The sequence below is a fragment of the Ipomoea nil genome, unplaced genomic scaffold, assembly GCF_001879475.1.
Source record: "Ipomoea nil cultivar Tokyo-kokei standard unplaced genomic scaffold, Asagao_1.1 scaffold2704, whole genome shotgun sequence".
NCBI classification, from domain to species: domain Eukaryota; kingdom Viridiplantae; phylum Streptophyta; class Magnoliopsida; order Solanales; family Convolvulaceae; genus Ipomoea; species Ipomoea nil.
The window spans coordinates 1,621,774-1,648,795 of record NW_017619132.1 but is presented as its reverse complement, the minus strand read 5'-3'; the positions used below and the strand labels follow the sequence as shown (position 1 = coordinate 1,648,795).

Sequence of the window (27,022 nt, the reverse complement as noted above, 5' to 3'; positions counted from 1 at the left end):
TCATGATGGCGCGTGAGGTGCGGCCAATAAAGAAAGATTATTTGCATCCACTGATTGCCCACTGGGACGCGACTATTCTCCCATTTTATTGTGCAGTTAATAATACAAACACATCGTACTGTCTGAATACTTGTTCACCTTCACTAATGGAGGTGGCCCCATTCCATTTCCTTTTTGAAGAAACTTCTTTTTTATTTTCTTTGAAAGTTTTGAAGAAACTTCTTATGTCTAACATAAGTACAATAATGTTGGGCACCTTTAGCGTGTTTTTTTTTTTTTTTTTTTTTTTTTTTTTTTTTTACACACTTAGCTCAATGATTTAATGAATAGTATTTTGAAAAAAAAAAGTGACAAGATAACCTGAAAACATTATTTAATAATGTGCATTGGAGGAATTATATATATGTAATAATTGTCAATTCACACATAAGAGGTAAACTGTAGTAGAAAGATCTAGTACGGATCGGACTCATCTGAGAACATCTATTGGCAAGAATCAAATTCGTGTCTCTCAAAGTGAGGGGGGTTCCTTGTGCGCAGTGAGCACGATCTAACCTGTGGTTCATGTTCAGTTGAGTTACCATAATTTACATCCTTCCAAATGCTCTGTCGGGTCGGGGTGTGGGGGGCCCTTAGGGTTGGAGTTCAGCCTTTTGGAAGAAGAATCAAATTCGTGAGTTTTAAGTACAAAAATTATAATGTATTAGCTATATGTATGGGAGGGCCCTCCAATACCAAAACATAACATAGGTTAATCGAAAATGCATATATAAGAGTACAATTGTTATACCATGGACTAGGGTCCACTTTGCAAGGTGGATCATGATCCTAAATTGTATATTTTTTATTATTGAAATTGTGAACATCTACCATATAAATTGTGTTTCTAAATTTTGAGATTTGTGAATACAATACAAAGACATCGCAAATTGTGAATTTTTAAAAGATAAATTGTGAATATTTAATATGTAAATTGTGTATCTTTAGATCCGGATCTACAGAATAATTTGTCATAAAAGGGTCCTCCAAAATACACACACACATATATAATGAAAAGATCTTAATTTTGATGGTTATGATACGGCTTTAACTAATAGTTTATTATTTGTAATTGGTAACCATGTATGTATCATGTCACAAGGTTGGTCATGATTCATGATGGACTTTATGGTATCAATATGGTAAAAGTGGGACTTTGATGCTACAATTCACATACAAACTTTGGACAAGACCACTAAGGAATCTCCCATTGTATTTTTAGAAAACTCCAACTCCAACATAGTTTCTATTCATCATATATTGTCCAAAACTTAACTATCAAGGTATGAGTGATCATCTCTTTATAACCTAAAAAATAACATGTCTTTCTTTCCTACCTCGTCAATAAGAACTTCATTCAAAGTTGCCTTCGAGTGATCACGAGCAGACAATCACATTCACTTTTACATTAAACGCGACAAAATAAATTATGCTGACATTTTCATTTTATCAAAATATTCTGCGATTAAATTTCAAAGCATCGAATCTTCCACAATTTGAATGTAATATTTGTATTATATTTGCATATGTCGTTTATAATCATTATATATACACATCCTCTAAGACTACGGCTACCCCACATGCATCAAGCCATCAAGAAATTAAAGAGCATATAGCATACATGCATAACACATTTTCTCATTCTTGAATGTTTTCCTTTTATTTTTTAATAATTAAAAATAATAATTTACTAGATTTTTTTTTTTTTGAAAGAATAATAATTTACTAGATATAAAGCAAGTATTACAGGCGTGGCCGCGTGGACCAATTACACCTCCTCCTAAATAATTGAACTCAATATTTTATTTTATTTTTTGCAAACTGTACACAATATTTTATAGTTGCTAAAAATAGGCTGGAAAAAGTAGTTGAAAGAAAGTATACTATACAGTTGTTAATACTCTAGAAAAGTTATCTTGAAAAAAAAAAAAAAGTTGTTGAGAGCATGGTGATTTTTTCTCAAAATATTTAAAGTACGATATATATTCTGATAAGAAAGAAAAGACTTAGCGTAGTGACTAGAAATTCGATGAGTTTGAAAACTCAAAATCATAAATTGATTTATCGGTACTATTTTGATCACCTTGGTTGGCTATTCACATACCAACTATCAAGAAACAAATTAATCTTAGGATGTTATAACTCTTTACAATTTGAGAGAGGATTACAATTTCTTCTTTATTTGATCTTTATGGTGACACTAAAGTTTGAATTTGTAATTTATGAAGTTTTATTAGTTATTAATTAATAAACTTATGATCATTTTATTACTTATTATTCTATACATCTATAAGATTTAAATGACTTGACAATCTTACATATTGAGAAGGATATGCTATACAATATTAATATTAATGCAGTTATGGATGAGTTTGCATCAAGAAATACACATAGAAGTTTTCTATTATAATTAATTTTGAATTTGTAAATTATTGAATTTTTAAATTACAGAATTTTTTTAATTTAACTTTAAATTATTTGACATTATTAATTTTGTACTCATATATTGATTTTAAAATTTAGTTATGTATATTTTAACTTCATATAGAGTATGGAGCCCCTTTTCTTTTTTTTTTTTTTTTGAAAATATGGAGCCCCTTTTCTCATTATGTTCAAAACTCAAAAATAAATAAATAAATAAATAAAGGTCCCGTTTGGTAACATAGCTAATTTATTAATTAATTTTGACTTATTTGACCACTATTAGTTGTTTAACTTGGTTAAACAAACAATATGAGTATTTGATTAATTATTTTTTTTGTAATAGCTTATTGCTCTAAAATGCTAAAATTCAAAAAACTGTTTAAAACAGTTCTTTTGATCAACTCTTTGAGAAAGTTATTTTGCATGTAATCAGTTATCAGCTAACAACTAATTTACCAAACAATTTCCTACAATCAACTAATGTTATACTAGTCAAACCCACTACCACAATCAGCTAACAGTTATTTATCAAACACCACCAAATAAAACCGAGCCGGTAAAGCTGCATGCTTTTTCTCACTTTATAAAAAGATACATATCCATTATCCAGAGTAGATAAAAGTGTCACATGCTCAAATACATCATTTTATATCATTAAAGAGTTCTACAACATGTACTCCCTCAAATTTATTTCTTGATGTAGCGGGCTCTGATAAGTCATTTTTTTATGTAAGTCCTTGTAAAAATGTCTACATCAATATTTTAAGTATAAAAGTAAAAGTTAGGAGTAAAGAATAGGAGTACATGTACTATTTTTTTATAATTAAATCTTATCGTATCAGTTTTTGTTCACCAGTCTCCTGGCCACTAGCATGCCTGCACGTTCTCTTCTGTGTGTGATTGTCAGATTTCAAATTTTAATTTATATATTTAATTCTCGATGCGACGACAAGGGTGGTTTTTAATTTTTATTTAATATTAATATTAATAAAGTTGCAATAAAACATCCCCACAAGCCAATATGTAGTGTACTCCATAAATAATTTAATAGGGGACCAGATCATAATATTCAACATCCACTTTCACATTTACATAAATAATTAATCCTTGTTTATATTTAATCTAAATCTAAAAATATAAAAATTGTCTAGAGTGAATAATGATCATGCTCAAATTAAACGATACATATTTGGTGGAATATTAGAAGCCTCAGTAAAAACATGCTCATAAGTAAAAAGTGCAAACTAATCTTATCTATCTACTTAGATAGATCAACCGTCAATGATTGTTGAAAAATAAGAAAAAAATAATAATTAGTTTTATAAATATTAAAAATTTTAAATTTTATACTAATTATAAAATTGACCTTTCTTTTTTACTAAAATCTCCATCCATTTGATGAATTGATGTGCGATTAAATCAGTCATAACCTTTACATAAGAATTTGTTATCAAGTAACCCCCCCCCCCCCCCACCCAACACACACACAAATATATATATATATATATATATATATGGTCAGGTTCTCGGGCGGACAGTGCTTTCCGTACGGTTGCGCAGTCATGCACCAATAGGTACGCATAAATGCACCACAAAGTGTTCGAAAATACACCATTAAGTGTATAGTGTATTTTTTTTTTGGTGTGTGTTACATTGTGTGGTGTATTTGTGCATTTCATTTCGGTACATTTTTAAACACTATGGTACGTTTATACATATTTAATGATACAATCTGTACCGACGGTATGAGAAGTCTTGTCCCCATTTGAACCAAATATATATAATTGAAGTCGCAATATTTTTAAAAATTGAATGCTAAAAGAAGTACAAATTAAAGTTAAAGTTAAAAGAGGACACATAAAAATGTTAGGTTTTTTTTTTCAAAAGTGCAATAAATTCAATGACAAAAACAGTAAGTCAGAGGGATTAGGTGCAGCATTTATACAATTGTACATACAGACATAAATTTGAAGATTGGGCATGGTGGTAGCTTACCCTACAGAAGTACATATTAATGGCGTTTTCAGTTCCCCACCAAATAATCTAAAGTTACTCAATTCTATGCATAAATAGTCTTTATCACCACTAATTCTTTGTAGGGTAATTTGAATTCCATCCATCTTTAGAAATAACAATGAACGATAATTAATTGACTACTCGAGTTATATAGACAGAATTAAAGCAACTATGAAACATAAAAATTGAACATGGTGCAACGTCATCGTTAAATGTCCGAAGTTGCGGATTTCTACAAAAACTCCTTTTCTGAGGATTTAAAACCCTACCCTATGTAGTCATTAATATTGATGGTTGCAATTAATGTTAGTGTAGTATAGTAATGTTTATCAAATTAAAGTTCAACCTCCATTGTCACTAGGTCTAGTACCAGCCAATTTTGAAAAATAATGAGCTAATTTAATAATATTGAGTCTAGACTCTAGAGTGAGGATCTATCACAATAGATGATTGAAAAATAATGAGCTAATAATGTTGAGTCTAGAGAGAGATCTACACAAACATAACATAATTTAATAAATAACAAATCATATAAAAAAAAATTAAACACCATATACATTTATCATAGAATTTTTTTTTTGAAAGTCACCATAGAATCAAATAAATAGCAAAAAATATATCAAAATTGTGATAGGGAGAAAAAAAAAATTAAACAAATGTCATGTTAAATTAGGGGTAAAGTAGAAAATAAAAAATCTAAGTTATTATGAAAACTCATGAATAGGCTAATACTAGGGATGTTATTTTGCTTATAAAAGAAAAGAAATAGCCCATTCTCATGCAGGGACGGAGCCAAAAATTTGATTGAGGGGGAGGGGGGGGGGGGGGGGGGGGGGGAAGAAGTAGGGAAGGATTCAGAATTCTTTTCAGTAAAGACGAAACATTAAAACAAAAGAGATAATTTAAAAAAAAAAAACACATCTCATTATTAATATAAAAGAATGTTATATATATGTGTGTGTATTAAATATTAAACAACTATTAAAACATGACTATGTTGAAATCATAGAGAATGAGTAAAAAAAACTGTTGAAGCCAACTATTAAAAAATATGTCAATGCCAAGATTTGAAACCCTATTCTTTATAACAACCCAAAATGTGCTCAATCAACTCATCTAAATCAACTCTTATGAACACTTAATAGTTTTATTTTACTAATATTAACACATATACTATATATACATATATACATACAAAAATTATATATAGGGTGGGAGTGGGATGAGGGGGGCAGCTGACCCCTCTGCCCCCCCCCCCCCCCCCCCCCCCCCCCGCCTTTGGCTCCGTCCCTGTTCTCATGTATTAACAAACAACAGAATAAGCAGGAATGTCATTCCACTCATGCCTATTTTACATTTATATGTTATATTGTATTTTTGAATGACTCTAAGCTATTGCACTAGGCAAATTATTATGTGGACCATAACAAAAAGTACATTATTCGTGTACTAAATCTACATTATACAAAATAATGTACTTTCAGTACTCAAATAATGTATATTTTTAATATACCAAAAGTATATGCATTATTTGTGTAATGAATTACATTATTTAATAGTATCGTCTACACAATAATGATTGATCGCAGTACGTCTTGGACTCGTTTAATGGGCCTCAATTCAACTATAATCCTAATTGTTATGAATAACTATTAAATGGGCCTATTTGTTTGTTTTGAATATGAGCTCCAACCCAACCCAATAATGCTTTAAACTTCAGCCTTCAGCCTTCAGATCTCTCATATTGAAATGGGCTAATTAATACAATTCATTCTTTGATTCTCCTTACTCTCATTGTACAAAACATGTTCATCAATAGGCCTATGGATGCTTCAACACATGACTTTTATATGCACATTGACATATACAATATATTTATCAGATACCCGAGTTGTTAATACAACCGTAAGGTTGGATATATACGTCATGTTAAAAAGTTTTACGCCAGTCTTTTTCCAAGTAAGAGTCAATTTATGTGGGTGCAACCCAAGTCTTGACCGAGACTCGGATACTTTATTACATTGGAAATGTAAGATATAGCATAAAATATTTGATGTTAATATCAATTTTATTTTATTTTTGGATGACAAAGGAAACCTGCATCAAATATTCGAGATTTTGAGGGTGTGTACTCAGTAAACTCACTCTTGTGTAGTAACCCGCAAACTATACATAAGAGATACTACACAACTACGAATTGAATTCACAACTTACATCTTTAATTGCTTAGTGACACTTTGCCCTCTCAATTCATGAATGTGTCTAATTTTCTAATCTGTTGGCCATGTGATAGGCAATTTGCTGCCTTGGTTTCATGTTTCATACTTCAAAGTCCAATACACACCAAGAAATTCAAACTTGTCATTTAATTCAAACTTCAAAGATTAGATGCATATATGCACTGTTTTCCAAATGCAGAGAGTGAAAAGGGCTTTTCAAACTGTGGGAAAATGACAAGAAATAAATAAATTGGGCTCCAAGTTGACATGCCAATAAATCAACTTTCCATCAAAGATTTAGACTATAATGGATCCTTTGAAGACTTCTATTTTAAATTTATCTAGTATAATATTTAATGTGTAGCTTATTTGTTTTTTTTTTTTTGGTATACTCAAGGTTTTCACCGTCACACAGAAACTAATCCTTTTGCTGGGTTGTAGGCACCTCTTCACTGAGTTGTAAGTACCTTTTTTGGGTGAGACAATTGACCTAAAAATTTAAGGTTGCTCCATTCCCAAAACCAAGAAACGAACAATGAGTAGTTAAAAACTATGATGGGTATGATCATACAAAGCACATGAAGTTAATTTAAATCAAACTAATTGACTCAAAATGGTATGGGGAGTAACAATTGCCAAGTGATGAGAAAACCCTAATTAACTACAAATTTTACAACCCCAAGATGTCAACATTGTTTTTTACTGTGCAGTTACCCTGGTCTTTTTTAAATTTCACTAGTTGTCTTCTCCCTCTGAATTCCCTAGCCCCACCAAGCTTTCAAATTTCATAGTGGAGCTCAAAGTTCAAAACTTTATATAAATCTCTCACTGCCCCCACAAGCTTTCTTGAATGTACTGGTGCCACCATCATTTTTGCTGCATATATTTCTTCTTCTTCTTTTGTGTAATTCTTTTTCAGGTGGGTATGGGTATCTCTTCTTGGCCAAAGAACAATTGAGTAGGAGTGTTATCTGAGGGTATAGGTAGAGAATCTGGAAACATTCTTGACGATTTCAAGGTAAGATTTTTAGCATTTTCTGAGGTTTTGTATGTTTCATTTGCTTCTTCCATTCCATTCATGTTTTCTACCAAACATAATTGTTGATGAGTGGCTTCAATTCAGTGTTCTGATCTTCTGCTTTCCCTCTTTCTTGTGCTGTTAAGTAGAAAACATAAATCTTGAAGTGTAAAACAAAACATGAAGATTAGATTATCATCTTTTAACCAAATTATAACACAATAATGAAGATTCTAAGGTGTCCTTACACTCTAGAAATTGAGTGAAAATATTGGACATACAAATTTACTATCTGAAGGTGTGCATTAAATTCCGTCTTGTGATCCTAGTCAACGAAGGACCACAGAAGATAAACCAGCCTAGATTATCATAATTGATCAGCTCAAACTAAGAAGATCAATAAACTGTTCAAAATGGCAGTCAAATTTGGAACTTTATTGTTATTAGGCTAATAATCTGACCAACTTGACTGGGTATTTAGGATGTTGAGGAAGTGGTGGGGTGGGGAGAGACAAGCATTGCACATCTTTTAATGATATTGAGATGTGCATGGAAGAAGAGTGGACTGGAAAACTTGCTTTTGCTCTGATCTAAAAAAGCATGCTTGGGCTTCATCCTATTTTGCTTTTTCTCTCATGTCTTTTTAAGCAATTTGCTTTTTCTCTTCTTTTCCTTTTGCACTTTCTTGGTTTAGTCACATTCCCAAAGCAGCATTATAGTTTCTTGATTTTCACTCAGCTAGCATCAAATTCCCTGCTTAGCATCCATGGATAATGATGATAAGCAGAAATCTTTAACAAAAATTCAATCTTTTTCACATTTATGTACTATGTTAGCTTGATTACTTGTGTTTCTGATTCATAGTTTTGCAGAACAAGAATCTGTGCTTGCATTGTTTGAGGAAGCCAAATGCCAAGATCAAGGTAAAATCCTATATTCCTACAATGCATACCATTCTTGCATTATAGTGTAGCGATTTGTATTGATAGGGTGAGCACTGAGCTTTTTGTTTGTGTTTTGGGAAAAAGGGGTTCAGAAATGCCTCAAAGGCAATCTCCGAGAGCTCCATCTCAGCTAAGAACATCGAGCTCAGATTCAGACTCTTCACATCACCGGGCGGTGAATGACCGGAGCCCCAAGCCGTTGAGTGATCGGCGATCATCACCCCGCAGTGCCCAGTCCGACGCCTCGAGCCAGAAGAAGCTCGGGGCGCGAATCACAGACTTAGAATCCCAGCTCGGGAAAGCGCAGGAAGAGCTCAGGTGTCTGAAAGTCCAGTTGGCCTCAGCTGAGTCTGCAAAGAAAGCAGCTCAAGAACTGCTTGAAAAGAAAACAAAGAAACCAACCGAAAATCAAGAAAGTGGCCCTACAGATGAAGAAACTGATGTTTTCGAGATTTCTATGGAACCAAAACCTAAATCCAAATCCGGTGAAGCTAGTGATCAAGAAGAGGCGTCGTATGAAAACCCGAGCCTAAAGAACGACGAATTAGACTCATTGAGGGCAAAATTAGAAGCGAAGGAAAAAGAGCTTGAAAAGTTCAGCCAAGAAAATAAAAGCTTAAATCTGCAAGCTAAAGCCAAGGAAGAAGAAACAGCTCTTAAGTTAAACCAAGTCATCCAAGAACTGGAAGCTACTAAGAGCAATGAAGCCAGGATAAACGAGAAGCTAGACGCCACTGAGAAGGCGAAGGAGGAGTTAGAAGCCGAGATGAAGAAACTCCGAGTGCAAACCGAGCAGTGGAGAAAGGCGGCAGATGCAGCGGCTGCAGTTCTTGCAGGCGGGGCAGATATGAACGAGGGAAGGATTTCTGAGAGGTGTGGATCGATGGATAAACAGTATAACAGCAGTGTATTTGAATCTGCAGTGGGAGGATATGGCAGCTATTTGGGCTCTCCCGGGTTGATTGGTGAAACCGAAGATTTTGGGAGTGGGAAGAGGAGAAGCTCTGGCATCAAAATGTTTGATCTGTGGAAGAAGAAAACCCAGAAATAAAGCAGTTTTTCAACACTTGCAACTACAGGAGAAACTCTCTCCTAGTTCCTTTTTTTTGCTGGCTTGTAAGATGATTTACCTACCATTTTGATCATGTTTCAACCTTTTACATTTTGCATGTGTTCAAATTTTTATGAACTCCTTCCACTTCTTTTCTTGAACCTCTAAAATGCAACAAAAACTGGCAATTCCAGCCAAGCTGGTCGGGCTGTTGACTTGGCAACCACAAGGTTCCAAATTCGACTTCCAATGGTAGAGGCCTATTAGCCTGCTTAATTTGAGATGGTCAGCTATGAACAACCTAAGCTGGTTTACCTCTGTGTGGTCTTTTGTCGGTTAGAGTCGCTTAACCGGTTTTACCTAATGTACATCATTTTGGCAAATAACCTTTGGGTTCGGCCGACTAGGCGGCCTGCCGCGGAGGAGGCCGAATCCAGCGTTCCTTAACACGGCCGGGCGGCGCGATTTTTACAACATTGGTAGTCACTAAGGATTTTTTCCCGGCACTCAAAAAAAATGCAGCATAAAGTTACCTGGTTTAAGATCACATGAAAAAACAAGACACATGCATAACAAAACCTCATTGACAATAATGAATCAAAATGACACATTATTCATTGACATTTCTTTTCCAATCCATGTTAATCACACATATGTGATATGTCTATTAGCTTGTCAATGATCACCACTGCAAACTCCAAAAGAATAAAAAGAAACCATCCTAAACTAAAATGAAACCATATTCTACCTTTAATACTAGACACTGAGCCAAAGAACCTTGACATCTGGTGAAATGTACATAAATGAAGATGCAGATTTTCGGCATCTAACCTACTATAACTCTTGATCGGAAGCGCCTTTCCCCTCTTCAGTTCTCAAAGCGGGATGACCTTGATGAGCCATATCGTACGTAGTATGAACACCAACGAGTAGGTAGTAAACTACCATCACGGCGCTACATACAAAGAACCTCCAAAACGCGACGGCACCAAGAGACCCTATAAGAAACAAGTTCATCCCAATCGACAGCGATGGCAGCAAAGGAACGAGGGGAACTCCCCAAACTTTCGGAACTCTCTTTTTCGGAAGCAATCCCATTCCTAACGTGCCCAAACCCCATAAAACGCCCGCCACACTATACCCAACCCATCCTCTACTATCCCGGTTCCAAAGAACCGTCGCTCCAATCGATGAACACATGATGACAAACAGACACACCAAGAATCTGATATAATCGCCTCTCGTAGTCTGCTCCTTAACGTAGTATCGCCTAACCAGCAAAGCAACCGCCATTAGCATGAAAATGGAAAGCGTGCTGAACGAGAACACGCTAGACAAGACATCCAAGCTCGTGAAGGACGAGATAACACAGCTCGTTATGGTGGTCAACAAAGTAGCGTATATTGGCGTCCCCGTCCTCGGATGAACGAGGGAAAACCACGGGGGAATCATATGCGCCCGGGCAATCTGAGTAGTGTATCGAGCCTGCCCCATAGACCCTACTAGCATACTCGTCGTCATTCCCTTCAAAGCACAAACGGTGACCAAATACTTAGCCCATTTCATCCCTATCCCCTCGAAAGCAACCGAAAACGGGGCATCTGGATCAATCATGGTGTACTTCACCATCATGGTGAGAGCCAATGACATTAGGCAATAAACTACAGTGATAATAGACATTGAACCAACCAAACCTAACGGTATATCCCGAGAGGGCTTCTTAGTCTCCTCCGCCATTGTTGCCACCATATCGAAACCTGTATAAGACCAGTACACTACAGCTGCAGCCCTAAATACCCCCCCAGCTCCAAAGGGGATAAATGGGGATATATTCTCAGTTTTGGCATTAATAAACCCAACAATGATGATGAAAACTATAATCAAAGCAGTAATTATGGAGCTTAGCCAGTTGAGAATGGAAGTGTGGCGAGTTCCAGTCATGGCTATTCCATTTGCAACGGCGAGAATCACCACAGCCGTTGGATCCAACAAATTGAACCCTTCAGCGAAAGAATCAATCTTGATTCTCAAGAAATCGGCATTGTTGCTTATGAGAGTGGAGAAATAGGAAGACCAGGAGCGGCCTAGCCCGGCGGCGCCTACGACGGCTTCCAATAGAAGGTTACCTGCGGCCAAGAACGCCACGAAATCGCCGAGCTCGATGCGGAGGAAGGAGAAGGAGCCGCCGGCGATTGGGATCTCGACGGAGAATTCTGTGTAGCAGAAAACAGAGAGCAAAGCGGAGAGGCCGGAGATTGCGTAGGCTAGAACAATGGAAGGACCGGCGTCCTCGCGCGCTTCGAGGCCGGTGATGGTGAAGATGCCCGACCCGACTACGGACCCGAACCCGAGCCACATGAGGTCCCACCATGTGAGACATTTCTGCATCTCGTTCTCCGACTCCTTCTTCAGCTCCACCATCTCCGTCGCCTCATCGGAGCGGGACAAAAACCGGTCTTTGAGGCGACCCGGCGTCCGGCCCAGGGCGTGGAGGTAGGTGGAGAAGTTCTCGAATGTGGGCTCCGGGAAAAAATCATTCTTGCTAAACCGCCAGTACGATCTCCTCTTATTATCATCCATGGCGGCTGTGGTAGTGAGAGGACAACTGAGATCTTCAAGAACTTCAGAGGGCGGTTTCATAGCCACTCCAGTCTCCTAAAGAAGGTGTAATTCCTAATTCCGAATTCCCAGCCAACAAGCGGAGAGCTTTGATTGGACTGAGGAATCTCCTCTCTCGCGTTGGATTCCTAGTAATCCGTATCTTACACAGTTTATGGGCAAGGTTAATAGCGGCTTCGAATCTTGATTCTGAATCTCACCTACATGACTCGTTTCTGACTTTGTGACTAGTAGTAGTAGTAGGTGGTTGTTGGCAAGTTCAATTTTATATATATTTCACATTTTTCAACTCATCATACATTACATATGTCAATTATCATTATTAAAAATCTTATAATTAACTTAAAAAGTGTTTAATGAATTCGAGTAAATGATCTGATAAAGGCGATATGATAAGAATTAAAAGTCAAATTAGACTTATGGGTTAGTAACGATATAAGAATTAACTCAATTAAGTGTCAAAAATATCAGTATATTACAGCTCATTTGACTTAGTAAGTTAGTAATAACAAATACAATACTTTACCTGAACTCTCTCACCCTCGGCAAATTATGCCCTGGACCCGTGTCCACAATGAATTATGGACACGGACCTAAAACGACGTCGTTTTTCAAAAAAAAAAAAAAAAAACGCGTCATTTAGTTTTTAAAAAAAAAAAAAAAATTACGTGCGTTTTGCCGTTAACGGCGTTATTTTTTTTGGATTATGAATGTACAGTTATGCCGTTATGAATGTACAGTTATGCAATTATGAAATTATGAACACAGAACTCTAACATTATGAACTTACAATTATGAACATATAGTGATAAAATTATGACCATGAAGCTTTAAAATTGTGAATATAGAGCTTCGAAGATTATGAATGTACAGTTATGGAGTTATGAATCTACAGTTATGGAGTTATGAATCTACAGTTATGAGATTATGAATAAGTTATGGAATTATGAATGTACAGTTATTGATCGAATTATGAACAAAGAGCTCTGACATTATGAACTTACAATTATGAACATATAGTGATAAAATTATGAACATAGAGCTCTAAAATTGTGAACATAGAGCTTCGAAAATTACGAATGTACAATTATGGAGTTATGAATGTACAATTATGGAGTTATGAATGTATAGTTATGGAGTTATGAATGTACAATTATAGAGTTATGAACGTACAATTATGGAGTTATGAATGTACAGTTATTAACATATAGTAATAAAATTATGAACATATATTCCTATAACGAAGCGGTCTGAAATTTAAAAAAAAAAAAAAAAAAAAAAAAAAAAAAAAAAAAAAAAAGGAGATAACAGTGCCTAACGGCACTGTTACCCGTGTCCAGCATGCATGCTAGACACTGGTCCAACGCATAATGATTGCTCATCCTCATACCTCTCTATCTCTATCTCTATATCTCTCTATTTCTATATCTCTTTATTATATCTTTATCTTTATCTCTATCTTTATATATATTAAAGCTCCTGCCCAAGTGTGAATGCAAATGAGATTAGGAATATGAATGTATTTATTGTGTTCACATTTATTAGTAGAATTTTATATTTAATATAATAATAATAATGAATATGATAAAGGTGTAACAGAGAAACGATATAAGAATTAAAAGTCAAATTAGACTTATGGCTTAGTTTAGCACTCAATATTTCATCATTTTTATAAGTATTTATAAAAATCTCTATTATAAAATAGCAATAAAAAAGTAGTAAATGATCAATTGGCAAAAGTTTTCATTCAAAATTGTAGTAATCTCTATTATAAAATAGCAAAATGGTAGAATCTCTATCTCTATCTTTATTTATATCTTTATCTCTATATATATTAAAGCAAAATGAAATGGGGGAAAAATTTTCCCATCAAGTGTGAATGCAAATAAAATTAGAAATATGAATGCATTTATTAGTAAAGTTTTATATTTAATACCTCTCGGCGGCTCTCAAGCACCAGGTTGGCTATCGGGATCTCCGGGAAGCACCCATCGATATCATGGAGGACCTCAAGCTCGATCAACTGGGAGCGATAGCTTTTAGACGTGTTTGAGTCCCGAGGGTTTCTCCCTCTCTCTTTTAATCAAAAAAAAGTTTTATATTTAATATAATTTGTGTATATATTCATTTAAACCTCAAGTAAAATTAATTTGATTCCACATATATAAAAAATGAGAAATTAGATATAAAATAAACATAGTTCTTACATAAATAATATTTTTCAAATGAATAATTTTTTTGTGGAAATTTTTGACAAATATTGTCTGTTATTTTATTTACAAATTTTATTTAAATACGTTAGCTATATAATTAAATTAGTTATTTGAAATTCAAATAATAATACAAGTAACAACAAATTTTAAAATCAACATAGCAATATCATAATTAAACTATTAAAAATATTAAATATTGTATAGTTATACTTACATTTTTAATAAACCTAATTATGAGCTGAATAAATCAAGTAAGTTTTTCTGTTTATTTTTTTTGTTGGTAGAAATAAATTTTTCTGTTTCTACAACCATAACTTTATTTGCTAATTTAGAGAATGCCACAAAATTAATTGGTAAATTTATTAAATTAATAATAATCCGTGCATCGCTCGTGACAATTACTAGTTACTAGTGATAATACAATACTTTTTTTTTATATATATATTACAACAATTTTCATTATTATTGTGGTTTTAAATAACTTAAAATAATCATATTTCACTCTTTCCCACTCTCTCTTTATATGACAAATTTTACTGTGGACCGCGGTCCACAATGTATTGTAGTACACGCATAAAAAAGACGTCGTTTTGTTTAATGAAAAGAAACGGCACCCGTTTTGCGCCGTTCCGCAAAAAGTAATTTTGTTATTCAGTTTCATTTTGCATACACTGTGGTTTCATTTCAACACAACTACAGTTTTATTCGATATTATACACTCAAATTGTGAAATTGTTATTTTGTTTCATTTTGTATACACTGCAATTTCATTTCAACCCAACTACAGTTTCAGTTCAATTCAATTGCTGTTTCATTTGTAATATACAAATAATAAATGAGGCAGTGTCTGTTTAAATACACTATAGTTTTATTTGGTAATTAACACATAAAAAATACACGCTCCGTTAAACTGTAACGGCTGTCGTTTCTTTACTTAAAGAAACAACATCGTTTTTAGACCATGGTTCACAAAGCCTTGTGGACAGCGGTCCACAATATAATTGTTGCCCTTTATATCAATAGTTATGTTGTGCAACCGAATGTACCATGCGCATGGTGCATATGATGTAAAACGACGTCGTTTTGACTAAAAACGCGCGTTCCACTTTAAAAAATAAAAATTCAGGTTCGATTCTCGGCAATAGCATTATTGTGGATATATAGTTATGAATTTCTGGATATATAGTTATAAATTTGTGGATATATAGTTATGAATTTATGGATATTTAGTTCATTCATTGTGGATATTTAGTTCATTCATTGTAGATATTTACTCCATTCATTCACTGTGGATATATAGTTATGAATTTATGAATATATAGTTATGAATTTATGGATATTTAGTTCATTCATTGTGGATATTTAGTTCATTCATTGTGGATTTTTACTTCATTCATTCACTGTGGATATATAGTTATGAATTTGTGGATATATAGTTATGAATTTCTGGATATATACAAATGCTATTGTCGAAAATCGAACCTGATTTTTTCTTTAAGTGGGACGCGTGTTTTTTTAACCAAAACGGTGCCGTTTTGCAACCGTATGCACCTTGCAAGGTGCATTCGGTTGCACAGCATAATTTGCGCCTTTATATTTGGTGGGCCAAAGTTGAACCGTTTTAGGCCCAAAACTTAAATATGGGCCAACCTGTTCAAACTAGTGATAATATGGTGGCAATTTATACTGTGGACCAGGTCCACATAGTATTGTGGGCCCTGAATTAAAACGATGTGGTTTTAATCTTTAAAATTTAACTATACAACTACAATATATTTTAGGTGCATAATTTATTTAATGTACAGAATTTCATTATACAAGATACAAAAATTCACAACACAAGACATATACACATGTTATATATTTACTTTATTTTCAAATCTAATTTAGGTAGATAATTTATGTTCTATAGACATATAATTTCATAACGCAATACATGAATTCAAAACATAAGACACACAATATATATGTTTTGTTACACAACTACTAATATATTCTATGTACATAATTCATATTCTCAATGTACATCAATTCATAACACAAGACACAAAAACTTACAACACAAAACACATACACGTTATATATTTACTTATTTTCAAATATGATTTAGGTAGATAATTTATGTTTTATAAGCATAAAATTTCAAAACACAATATATAAATCCCTAACATAAGACACACAATATGTTTTACACACAACTACTAATTTGTTGCAGGTACATAATTGATACTCTTTAGGTACACAGTTTTATATTACAATACACAAAAAAACTCACAACATAAGACCCATACAAACGCGTATAAGACCAGCACTGTGGACCATGGTCCACAGTATAACGATCCTCATATGGTATCAATCTATAATTCTAAATAAAAAGTCATGTGTTTCACAAATTTAATTATTGCCAACGTTTTCTTTGTCAAACCTATTACACATGGTATTTTTAGTGTGATTATCTTTTCTACATAGTTTATAGATTAGTATACATAACTAAAATTTACTTAAAACACACTTGTATAATTGCAATAGGTTTCTCTTGTCACCTTAAAAGTATTTATTTATAAGAAAAATAGTTTATTAAAAAAAAAAAACCAAAAGTAGGGACTAGGGAGTTGTTTGATAAGCCTATGATATGATGAGTACTTTTGAAGTTCAAATGATGAAATGATCATACCAGATTTATGACTAAATATGGTCCCAAATAAATATATACTATTAATCAAACACTAACTGTCCTCCTAATTCTATATTCCTTTTGTTGTTTGTCAAAACTTCAATAATAGTGCTTTTTGGTCCTTTGGGATTACCTTTCTCCAATTATATTTTATGATATTGTTGTTATTACATGTTTTAGGTGTGAATCAATCACCCAATTATCTATTAAAATATACCTAAATGACTAGTTGCAATTATGTACATAGGGTTTGAATGTGTAATATATTTTCATCAATAATAATAATAATAATAATAATAATAATAATAATAATTATTATTATTATTATTATTATATTAGAAATAAGGGTCAAATAGACCACTCAACTGCACATCAAATTACAATTAGACTATTGAACTACAAAAATACAATTGAGCCATTAAACAACACAAAAACATGTAATTTAACCAGAAATGACTTGTTTACCTGATGTAGCAAGTTATCAATTTTAAAATAATTTTTAATAATTAATTAATTAAAATATTAAAAAAAATAAAGGATTTGCTCGTTTGTACATTGGGGGATCTTTACCAAACAGATAGGCATCAAAATAGCCAAAATATGATTTGCTCATATATGTCCCCACGTGCAACGCACGTGGTCTACCATCCGAAATCCATAGGGAGACCCGACCCGAGATGTATACGTCATTAGTCAAACTGTAATCTACTGTTACCTGCTTTATTCCACTTTACAAATTGGGGAATTTCTTTCACTCTTTCAAAATCAAATCCGTGACCGCAAAGCACACACAACATTCGTCTCATCGGCTAATCATCCCCGTACACGTGTCCACCGCATTTCCATTATTGGGAACTCAAACTCTCCCTGGGCCCCACCTCCCAACTTATTAAAATAAATAGAGGCAATTTTCAAAATCGTCCTCTAACAATGACCCTTTCTCAAATTTGTCCTATGACTTGTTGAATCCAATATGGTCTTCTAACTATTTCAAGTCAAATTGATCATCCGTTAGTTAGGCGTGAACTTGACCGTTAAATTAGAGGGAAAAACATAAAATTTATATTATATAATGTTTAGACTACCCACGCCTTTGATTTTTCTCATAAATTAGCGAACGAATTGTTGAAGCCTGAAGAACTTTCAGTAAATTATAAATTGTGAATTTCCTTTAAATTTTATTTTGCCCTCAGTAAATTGTACAATTCATTCGCTAATTTGGGAGAAAAGTCAAAGGTATTGGTAATCCAAACATTATACAAAGTAAATTTTCTGTTTTGCCATTTGACGGTTAAGTTCACGTCTAACTAACGGAGGATCGATTTGACTTAAAATTTAATAATTGGAGGACCAGTTTGGGTTCAATTAAAATTTATAGGACCAATTTTTAAAAAAATACCATAGTCGGAGGATCATTTTCAATATTTCCTCAAAGAAATAAATAAAACTCCAACTAAATTCATCAAATTGTTAATTTAGTAATTACAATATTATAAATTTGATTCATAGTAAAAATGTATATTAATTTTTTTTAATTTGAGACAATTAATTATAAACAACTTAAACTCATTTATTGAGAACTCAAACTCTCTTCGAGTCACACCTCACTGCTTAAAAAATAAAAATAAATATAAAAAAAATATTAATTAAATTAATTAGAGTAATCACAATGTTATAAATTTAACTTCTAATAAATATAATCTATTAATTTTATTAGTTTAAATTAATTAAATATAAATAACTTAAACTAATGTACATTTTTGAGCAATAACAGTGGTTTTTTTTTGGTTACTAAACAAATATACAAATAAAAACTGAAACATCTCTCCAGAGAAGAGAAGACCAATTTCAAGACTTTCTCTTTGGTTCCATCATCATCTGACAAGGACGCGATCGACGGCCCTGATCTATCCTCTCCGGGCCCCACCCACCGGAAAGTCTGAAATCATGTCCACCGAGTCCAAAGCCTTTGTCCTGGACTGAAGCTGTAGGGTGTGGAGTGAGCACAGACGAGTATTCCCCAATCTTAAAGTGCAAACGAGTAGTGAGAAGAAGGGAGGCATTTTGTGAAGCCAGGCAGGCCAATGGAGAGCAGAAGCGGTGGATTTCTTACCATTTGAGGAATAAAAGTATCTTTCCGAGCTAACAAGAGAAGAACCAGGAGCTGCAAAAGAGACCAAGGGTGTTATTCTCCTGATTTGCCTCTTATGCAGAAAGGTATTAACTTGGCCTAAGGATCTTTCTGGGTTCTACCGTGTCTCTATGCTTGTTCTTATCTGAATCTCGAGCTTGAACGCCTGATTTTATCTGGGTCTTGGCGTTTTAGCTCGTAAACACCATAAAGATTAGATTTTTTTTTTTAATGTTATTTTATTGGTACGAGTGTAAGGGAAAGTTTTATGCTCTACCTAGAAAATGCTGGGTGTCGGGGTTACTTTACTTGAACATTCTTATTTTTCCTTCTCCTTGAGTTCATCTCACTGTGTTTCCCCAACTTTCCATTTCCAGAAATGGGTTTCTGCGCTTACTTTTATTTGCAAATGCAGCCGTTGGATAGCTTGTTTGTTGAGGTTTAGTTAATTAATTAATTGATTAATTAATTAATTTTTTTTATGGAGTTTAGAGTACAATTGGTCAAAAAATTGACAGGAGTTGGTGAAATTAGTGGGAACATTCAGAGAATTGACTGGGAGTCTTATTGCTTAAAGCTGTTCTGCACCATATAGAGAGAAGGAGGGAGTAAAACATTAGAAGATTAAATTGAAATACTTTTATCTATCAAGAGCTAGAGAAACAAAGAGGCACCATATGCTATAACCAAGCTTTTTTCCTGCCAATCTTATTGTTTAATTTGATCCAATTATGTACAAGTGCTGCTCATTACATATATTTATTGCTATTTTGATATGGCGAGTTCCAGAAAATTTCCTATCATTTGGAAACCACTAGTATTGATATTTTTTTCAACATAGTAGGTGGAGGAATTACATTATTTGGACTATGATGTTGTAAAAGCTTCTATGTAGGAAGAGTTAGTGCTTGTTTGGTTGGCCTTCCTATATGAAGGCAGGTTTACGTCCCTCAACAGACAAGAAAATACCCGTTAGAGAGAATTCTGGCAGTGAAAAACTGAAAAGAATGAACCTTTTCATTCTGCATATGGATAGAATCTTCTAACCTTACTAAGTTTGGGCGAATAAGGACATATCGTTTGCTTTTCTGACATAGCAGATTTGGTTACCATTTCTTAGAGGAATGATAGTTACTTATTTCCTTGTTAGCAACCAATGCTTGAGTGACTAGATCTAAGCTTGTCAAAAAAAGTAAATTATTCACTGAAAAAAGGAGGGTTTTTATGATTCTTTCTTGTTGATAAATACACTTATAATTCTTGCTTAATTTGTAATAATGTGAATTACTTGTTCTTCTTACTTCTAGAAAGTAGTTCGAGTTGATTTAGGTTACTGTCAAACAAAACACTTCTAATCCTTGCTTTGGAAATCTTTCAAATCCTTCAATTCTTTCATGCAAAAGGAAGATGCAAACGTGCAATTAGTTCAAGTCTGATGATTGCTTTTGCTATATCCTTATTTGTTTTTCACATACAATGGGGCTAATGTTTCTTGCTGCAGTAGACATTGACATATTGATTAAAATTCTCTTGAGCTTTTTGTAGCTAAAGGTGATCAGTGTTCTCAAGGAGGAGTTTCGGCAAATTGGACATGAGTTTTCTGGTGGGATCATGCTCCAGCCAAGTGAAACCGATGTTCTTGCTCTGTTTTTGTTCCTAGTTGTGCTTCCGCTTGTTATTTACATCTTCCTAGGAAAATGGAATGAGGCTGCAAAAAAGAAAGGGAGGGCAAGTGTATTAGCTCAACAGGCTGCTGAAGAAGCTTTTAGGGTAGAAGCCATGTCTGCTGCCAATGTCTTTCCTCCTGTACCTGTACCTGTACCTTTGCCGAGCAATTCACTTCATCAGGTTGCAAGTGTGCCAAGTGTGCCTTTGCCAAATACTTCGCTTCATCAGTGTGCAAGGTGCTATGGTCAAGCAACAACTCGGTGCTCTAGATGCAAGTCTGTTCGCTATTGGTATGACTAAACATTTGAATTTGATTTAGTCAGCTATCTTGGATCTCTCGTTTAGGGACTTGCAGTGCTATGTTGAAGCTTTTGTCTTTCCCCCGTCCCCCTCTGAATATCATGCTTAAAATTTGGTATGGATATGGCCAAAGCTAATTATTTCAAGTGATAATGTCTATACAGTTCGGGCAAGTGCCAGATTCTCCATTGGAGGGAAATTCACAAACAAGAGTGCCAGCTATTGGAAGAGCTCCCTGGACGGGTCTCAGTTGATAGTAACATAAGTGCACAGTTTCTTGAACACAATGCCAAGCAGCCTAAGTTCGAGAAAGACCCTTCTGACCATATCGTTCAATCTCCTCCTATAAGTACACCAAGCTCAACTGGTGTTGCTTGTGCTTCGATAGATCCCTCTGAATCTCCATTGAGACAGAGAAGATCTATTGAACGAAGAGCTTCACGGAAAGGAAATAGAAAAGCTGAAGGAAACATATTAGAAGGTTCTGATCAATCCTCTAGGAGTAGAGTTACTTCATCAACTTCGTGCTGTACGGTTCCATCATCAGAATCTTCTACTAGAAATAAGGTTTTAAGTCTCATCAATTATGAAAGTGATGGGGTTTTACATTTCTGTGGTTCCGCTTTCTTCATGCTTTATTTGTTGTTTACTGCAGTTACAAGAGAGTGACTCTATGCTTTATGAACAGTATAGCGTTCCCGGTGATAACAAAAGTGCAATGCAGAACGGTTATATGTCACAGAGGCAAAGTGAGAATGATCCCTGGACAAAAAGCTACTATGCCAGCTCAGATGCACAGAATTTAGAGAGTCACGAGACAAATGCATGGGAAACTCAAGTGGATACGAGTAATGGAGATAACATTCTCTCGGGAGGATTAACTTCTCAGGATATGACTGCTGGCATGGACTATTCTTGTGAAATGGGTGCAACAAGGAAAATCAATAAACCTAAACCGAAAGTATCAAGAGATGAAATGTGTTCAGATCAGGATGGGGAGGGTCAGAAAGCGGATGAATTGAGTATGTTTCTTGCATTTCTAATTTTCTATTCTGTCTTGAGCATATAACCATTAATGTGCAACCCAACTATTAGTTTAGGCTTTTAGTTGAGATGGAGCATATGCTTCAATTTGGTATCAGAGCTAGATCAAAGGTCATGGGTTCGAATCTTTGCATATAACCATTAATGTGCAACCCAACTATTAGCTTAGGCTTTTAGTCGAGATGGAGCACATGCTTCAATTTTCTGTATGAAGTTCATTCTCTTCTTTTGCATGAAAATTGATTTGTGATGCAGGAAATGCTAAAATAAAGGAGTCGATTCCTTCTAATGGACGCAATGGCATCATGAAAATGTTTGGTCTAATGAAGTCATCGAGGCCCGACAGGCAAGCACATTCAGTAGTCAAAACTGACAAGCACAAGAAATTAAAGGTCGGCCTCTACTGAGCTCTAGATTGAGGTTTAACATTGCTTTATTTAATAGACAGAAAGCTTGAAAGAATTTAGTCTATTGGTAAAAAAAATGTCTTTATCTCCATTTAAACTCTGTTATTAATGTTATTTACTTTTATTGAGGAAGTCTATTCTGGGCATTAATTAATGCTTTTTTTCAAATGTACAGATGCTGTTTCCTTATGAAGAATTTGTGAAGTACTTTCAGTATGAAGTTCTCAATGTCTCGCCTAGAGGACTAATTAATTGCGGGAATAGGTATACTTTTAGTTCTTTTTGAAATTTAGTGTTGATATTTGAAAATTTCGGTTTTCCCAAAAGTAGTCTAAAATATCTCTATGGCACCACTACCTGATTAAGCCATTCGTTTTCGCTCTTTTCTTTGGTTCTATTTTGCAGTTGTTATGCCAATGCAGTCTTGCAGTGTTTGACCTTCACCAAACCTCTAACAGTCTATCTGCTTCATCGATCACATTCTCGAACTTGTAATTAACTTCTCTGAAATGCTCTTTCTGCCATTTTCTGTCTTTAATCTGTCTACATAGAAGAAAATCGTATATATTTTTGAACTCGTGTACCAGGCTGTGGCAGAGATTGGTGCCTCATGTGTGAACTTGAGCAGCATGTGATGATGTTAAGAGAGAGCGGGGAACCTCTGTCTCCCAATAGATTTCTTTTGCGTATGCAGAGCATAAACAGCCAGATTGGAAACGGAAGCCAGGAAGATGCACATGAATTTTTAAGGTTTACATGACTCAAATCCTCGTTCTCATTGGAAATTATTGCGTGTTTTTGTGTCAAATTGTTATAAACAAATTCAGTTCTTTCATCGCAAAGATTGTTTGTAAAGTGAATATAAAAGAGAACTATGATGAGTTTTGCGAGTATTGAAATTTACAAATACTATTATAGATTTTACTCTCATACGGTTAGTATGTTCGATATCCTGAATATCTATGACTTCGTGTTTATCTAGGCTTCTTGTGGCATCAATGCAATCTATATGCTTGGAAGGTTTGGGTGGAGAAAAGGCCGTTGAACCTAGACTGCAGGAAACAACCTTTATTCAGCACATTTTTGGGGGACGACTAAGATCTAAGGTTTTTGGTCATCTTCAAGTTCAATCTTCTGATGCTTTGTCCTGTAATTTCAATATTTTTTTTATAAAATTTAGATTTACGGAAGTCTTATTTAAACTAGGTCAAATGTTTGAGATGTCATCACGAGTCAGAGTGCTATGAAAACATCATGGATCTTACATTGGAAATATATGGCTGGGTTGAATCCCTTGAAGATGCGTTGACACAATTTACAAGTCCCGAAGATCTTGATGGAGAAAACATGTATAGATGTGGAAGGTGTGTTATTGATACAATACTTTTCATGTTCCTTTTGAATGTCCTATTTGACTTATAACTGGAGAGACTTATATTTAATTACTTATGTTTTTTTGCATGTTGTTGAAAAAAGCTGTTCTTCATATGTTCGAGCACAAAAGCAATTAAGCATACAGGAAGCTCCTAATATCTTGACTATTGTCTTGAAAAGATTTCAGGTAATGTTTCACCGCGTTACAAATAATGCATTACAGACTATTAGGGATGTTTGGTAAATAGCTGTTGGCTGATAGCTGTTAGCTGATTGGGTCAGTGGGTTTGATTAGTTGATAGAATTGGTTGATTGTAGAAAGATGTTTGGTAAATTAGCTGTTAGCTGATTGTTAAAGTCATAACGTTTATGCTGCCTCATAAGATAGTTTTTTTTCCCCAATTAATAAAAACTTACAGGCATAATATATTTAGGCTAAGAAGATGCCCCGCCATAAAGTTATATCGTGCTCTAGTGATCTTTGAATGTTTTTTTTTTTTTTTTTTTTTACTATGATTGTCAGGGTGGGTGTTATGGCAAGATAAACAAGTGCATTACTTTCCCCGAAATGCTGGATATGATACCATATATGACCGGGACCGATGATGTACCTCCGCTTTACATGCTTTATGCTGTCGTCGTCCACTTAGATACACTAAATGCGTCATTTTCGGGGCATTATATATCCTATGTGAAAGATATGCAAGGCAATTGGTTCAGGATTGATGATACCAAGGTAAAGTTCTACATAAAATTGTATTGTTTTTGTTTCAGTAATTGTCGAGGTAAAATCCAAACTGAACTCTAATAATTGGGCAAATTAAACGAGGAAAAAGGAATATGAAAGTTGCTTTTAATGTGTGCTTTAAGCTTACTGTCTGGTAAAACGGGTTTATCAAAATGACAGGTTGAGCAAGTACCTATGAGCCGAGTTATGACAGAAGGCGCATATATCTTGTTTTACATGAGGTACATCTTTCGGTTTTAATTCAAAATCTAGAAAGTTGCTTTCAATGTGTGTAATTACAGGATCGCTAAGTATAACGCTTTGTTATAGGTCATCCCCCCGGCCAGATAGAACTGGAACTAGCAAGGGTACCAGGCACCTAGTTCACGGGATTTCAAAGCACAGCTCCGCAAAATCTCAGAAACCTTCACGACCCGAGCAAATCAAAGCCGGTAACCATTTTGCATGCCCGGATCGATCTCGTGACCATAGATTGAAGACGGGAGTGGATGTCATGAACCGCACTTCTGGTAGTGTCCTGAGAAATGCGAATAGGAACAGACCGCCAATAATGGGAACGTATTCCGAGAACATGGAGATCTCGGATGCCACCGCGAGTGACTGGTCCCTTTTCACGAGCTCCGATGAAGCATCCTTCACTACCGAGAGCACCCGGGACTCTTTCAGTACGGTCGATTACGCTGATGCCAGCGCCCTCGACCCGTTCTCTTCGTTCATCAACACAATGTCTGCCCCGGACTATAACTCGAAGAGAACAATCACGTGTAGCATGTTCTCGGGAACTAGGCCCCACACAGCATTTTTTTCGGAGAACAAAGGGTTTGTCGTGGATTCACACCCCGGTAGTGTACAGGGAGGCGACGACGACCTGATGGAGGTTAGCTTTTCTCATCCTAGTGAAGCTTTTTTTGTGGATAGACATGTAAATTACGGGTACGAGTCTAGATATGTAGCTCCTCAGACTTACTATGATCAATTGTAGAATGTAATTTCCTAAATCATTATTATATGGGCAAGCTTAGTTAGGTAGAGAGAAGTGTAGAAGTTTAACTGGATGTGCCTCAAATTTTGATTTCTCAATATTTCATTGAATGGGGCACATTTATTGTGGCTTTTGAATCAACCTTTTCTTTGTTCCTCCTGACATTGTTGCAATAATAACAAGTTTTAGTTCTCTCTTGCTTTGCATGGACTTGTAAACTTTTCCCAATAGTTAGGATGTTTGAAACATGGATTCTACGGTACCAATGATACTAGGTATAATCATGTATGTTATACCCGGTGTCCTGGTGTCATTACTGAAAATTATGGAATTTCTGACCACTTGAAAGTGATCTTAAATCAAATCGTAAGCAAAAAGTGGTCGGAAATAGCAATAAAGGTTTTTCCGGATACTAAAAGTGGTCGGAACAAGGCTTTCGACTTGATTTAAGATCACTTTCAGGTGGTCGGAAATTTTATAATTTTTAGTAGTGGGTATAGCAGATAGTGCACCAGATAAACCTTGATTGTACATCATCTCAGTTATCAGAGGATGCACTCCCAAGTCTCGAGCTTGTCTCAGTGCAAGACAAAAGTGTACAATATTTATGAAAAAACTACAACGTTTTTCTTCAAATTTTCAACCTTGTCCATCATATCATCTCAGATGAATGGATCAGATTAGTCTACATTTTTTTTTTTTAAAGCAGAGACTTGTTTTCATTTGTGAATCCCTCATTCCGTGAGAACTGGTGAAATTATACATAAATGCACAAAAGCGTCTACATAAGTGCACAAAATGCACACAATCTACCTCTGGAATAGTTTGTGTAATTAATTTTTCCAAATTATATAATATGATTAGCTATGCCGTCCAGAAACATGCAGAACCACTACGTACCAAAGTAAAAGAAGACAACATATATACATCCCATATAAAATTTCCAATAATTAACATAGTAACATTAAACCACAATTTCCTCGAAACTTGTAATGATAACAAGAATCAGCTCAAAACCAATCATTTTGAAGTTGAGATTCATATATGTTTAATTCTTTGTAGTACATATATAAATCATTATTTGTCGCTGTAATAAATTAAAATAATAATCAATCCTTTTCGTCACCGTTCCCATAAATGCCGCTAAGGAT

General features: G+C 34.7%; 3 protein-coding genes across 5 annotated transcripts; 2 read left to right on the top strand and 1 right to left on the bottom strand.

Annotated features, from left to right (window-relative positions):
• Window positions 1-7,332: 7,332 nt before the first annotated feature.
• On the top strand, window positions 7,333-9,866 carry LOC109155597 (interactor of constitutive active ROPs 4-like). Of its 2 annotated transcripts, none has more exons than XM_019303213.1 (3): window positions 7,333-7,716; window positions 8,589-8,639; window positions 8,745-9,866. In XM_019303213.1, the coding sequence occupies exons 2-3, from the start codon at window positions 8,626-8,628 to the stop codon at window positions 9,709-9,711; spliced, it is 981 nt and encodes a 326-aa protein (XP_019158758.1). In that variant the 5' UTR covers window positions 7,333-7,716; window positions 8,589-8,625; the 3' UTR covers window positions 9,712-9,866. The 2 variants fall into 2 exon arrangements, with proteins under 2 accessions (XP_019158758.1, XP_019158757.1); XM_019303212.1 differs by having other exon boundaries at window positions 8,581-8,639.
• A 428-nt stretch (window positions 9,867-10,294) lies between these two features.
• On the bottom strand, window positions 10,295-12,548 carry LOC109156178 (cationic amino acid transporter 8, vacuolar). The gene has a single exon (XM_019304047.1). It carries the CDS (start codon window positions 12,349-12,351, stop codon window positions 10,546-10,548), a length of 1,806 nt encoding a protein of 601 aa, XP_019159592.1. The 5' UTR covers window positions 12,352-12,548; the 3' UTR covers window positions 10,295-10,545.
• Window positions 12,549-19,193: 6,645 nt separating this feature from the next.
• On the top strand, window positions 19,194-26,069 carry LOC109156091 (ubiquitin carboxyl-terminal hydrolase 15-like). 2 transcript variants are annotated; one of them, XM_019303916.1, is made up of 14 exons: window positions 19,194-19,434; window positions 20,894-21,306; window positions 21,481-21,883; window positions 22,005-22,338; window positions 22,616-22,752; window positions 22,943-23,031; window positions 23,173-23,258; window positions 23,355-23,517; window positions 23,750-23,873; window positions 23,974-24,131; window positions 24,244-24,328; window positions 24,665-24,877; window positions 25,049-25,110; window positions 25,199-26,069. In XM_019303916.1, exons 2-14 carry the CDS (start codon window positions 20,960-20,962, stop codon window positions 25,869-25,871), a joined length of 2,874 nt encoding a protein of 957 aa, XP_019159461.1. In that variant the 5' UTR covers window positions 19,194-19,434; window positions 20,894-20,959; the 3' UTR covers window positions 25,872-26,069. The 2 variants fall into 2 exon arrangements, with proteins under 2 accessions (XP_019159461.1, XP_019159460.1); XM_019303915.1 differs by having other exon boundaries at window positions 21,972-22,338.
• Window positions 26,070-27,022: the final 953 nt, after the last annotated feature.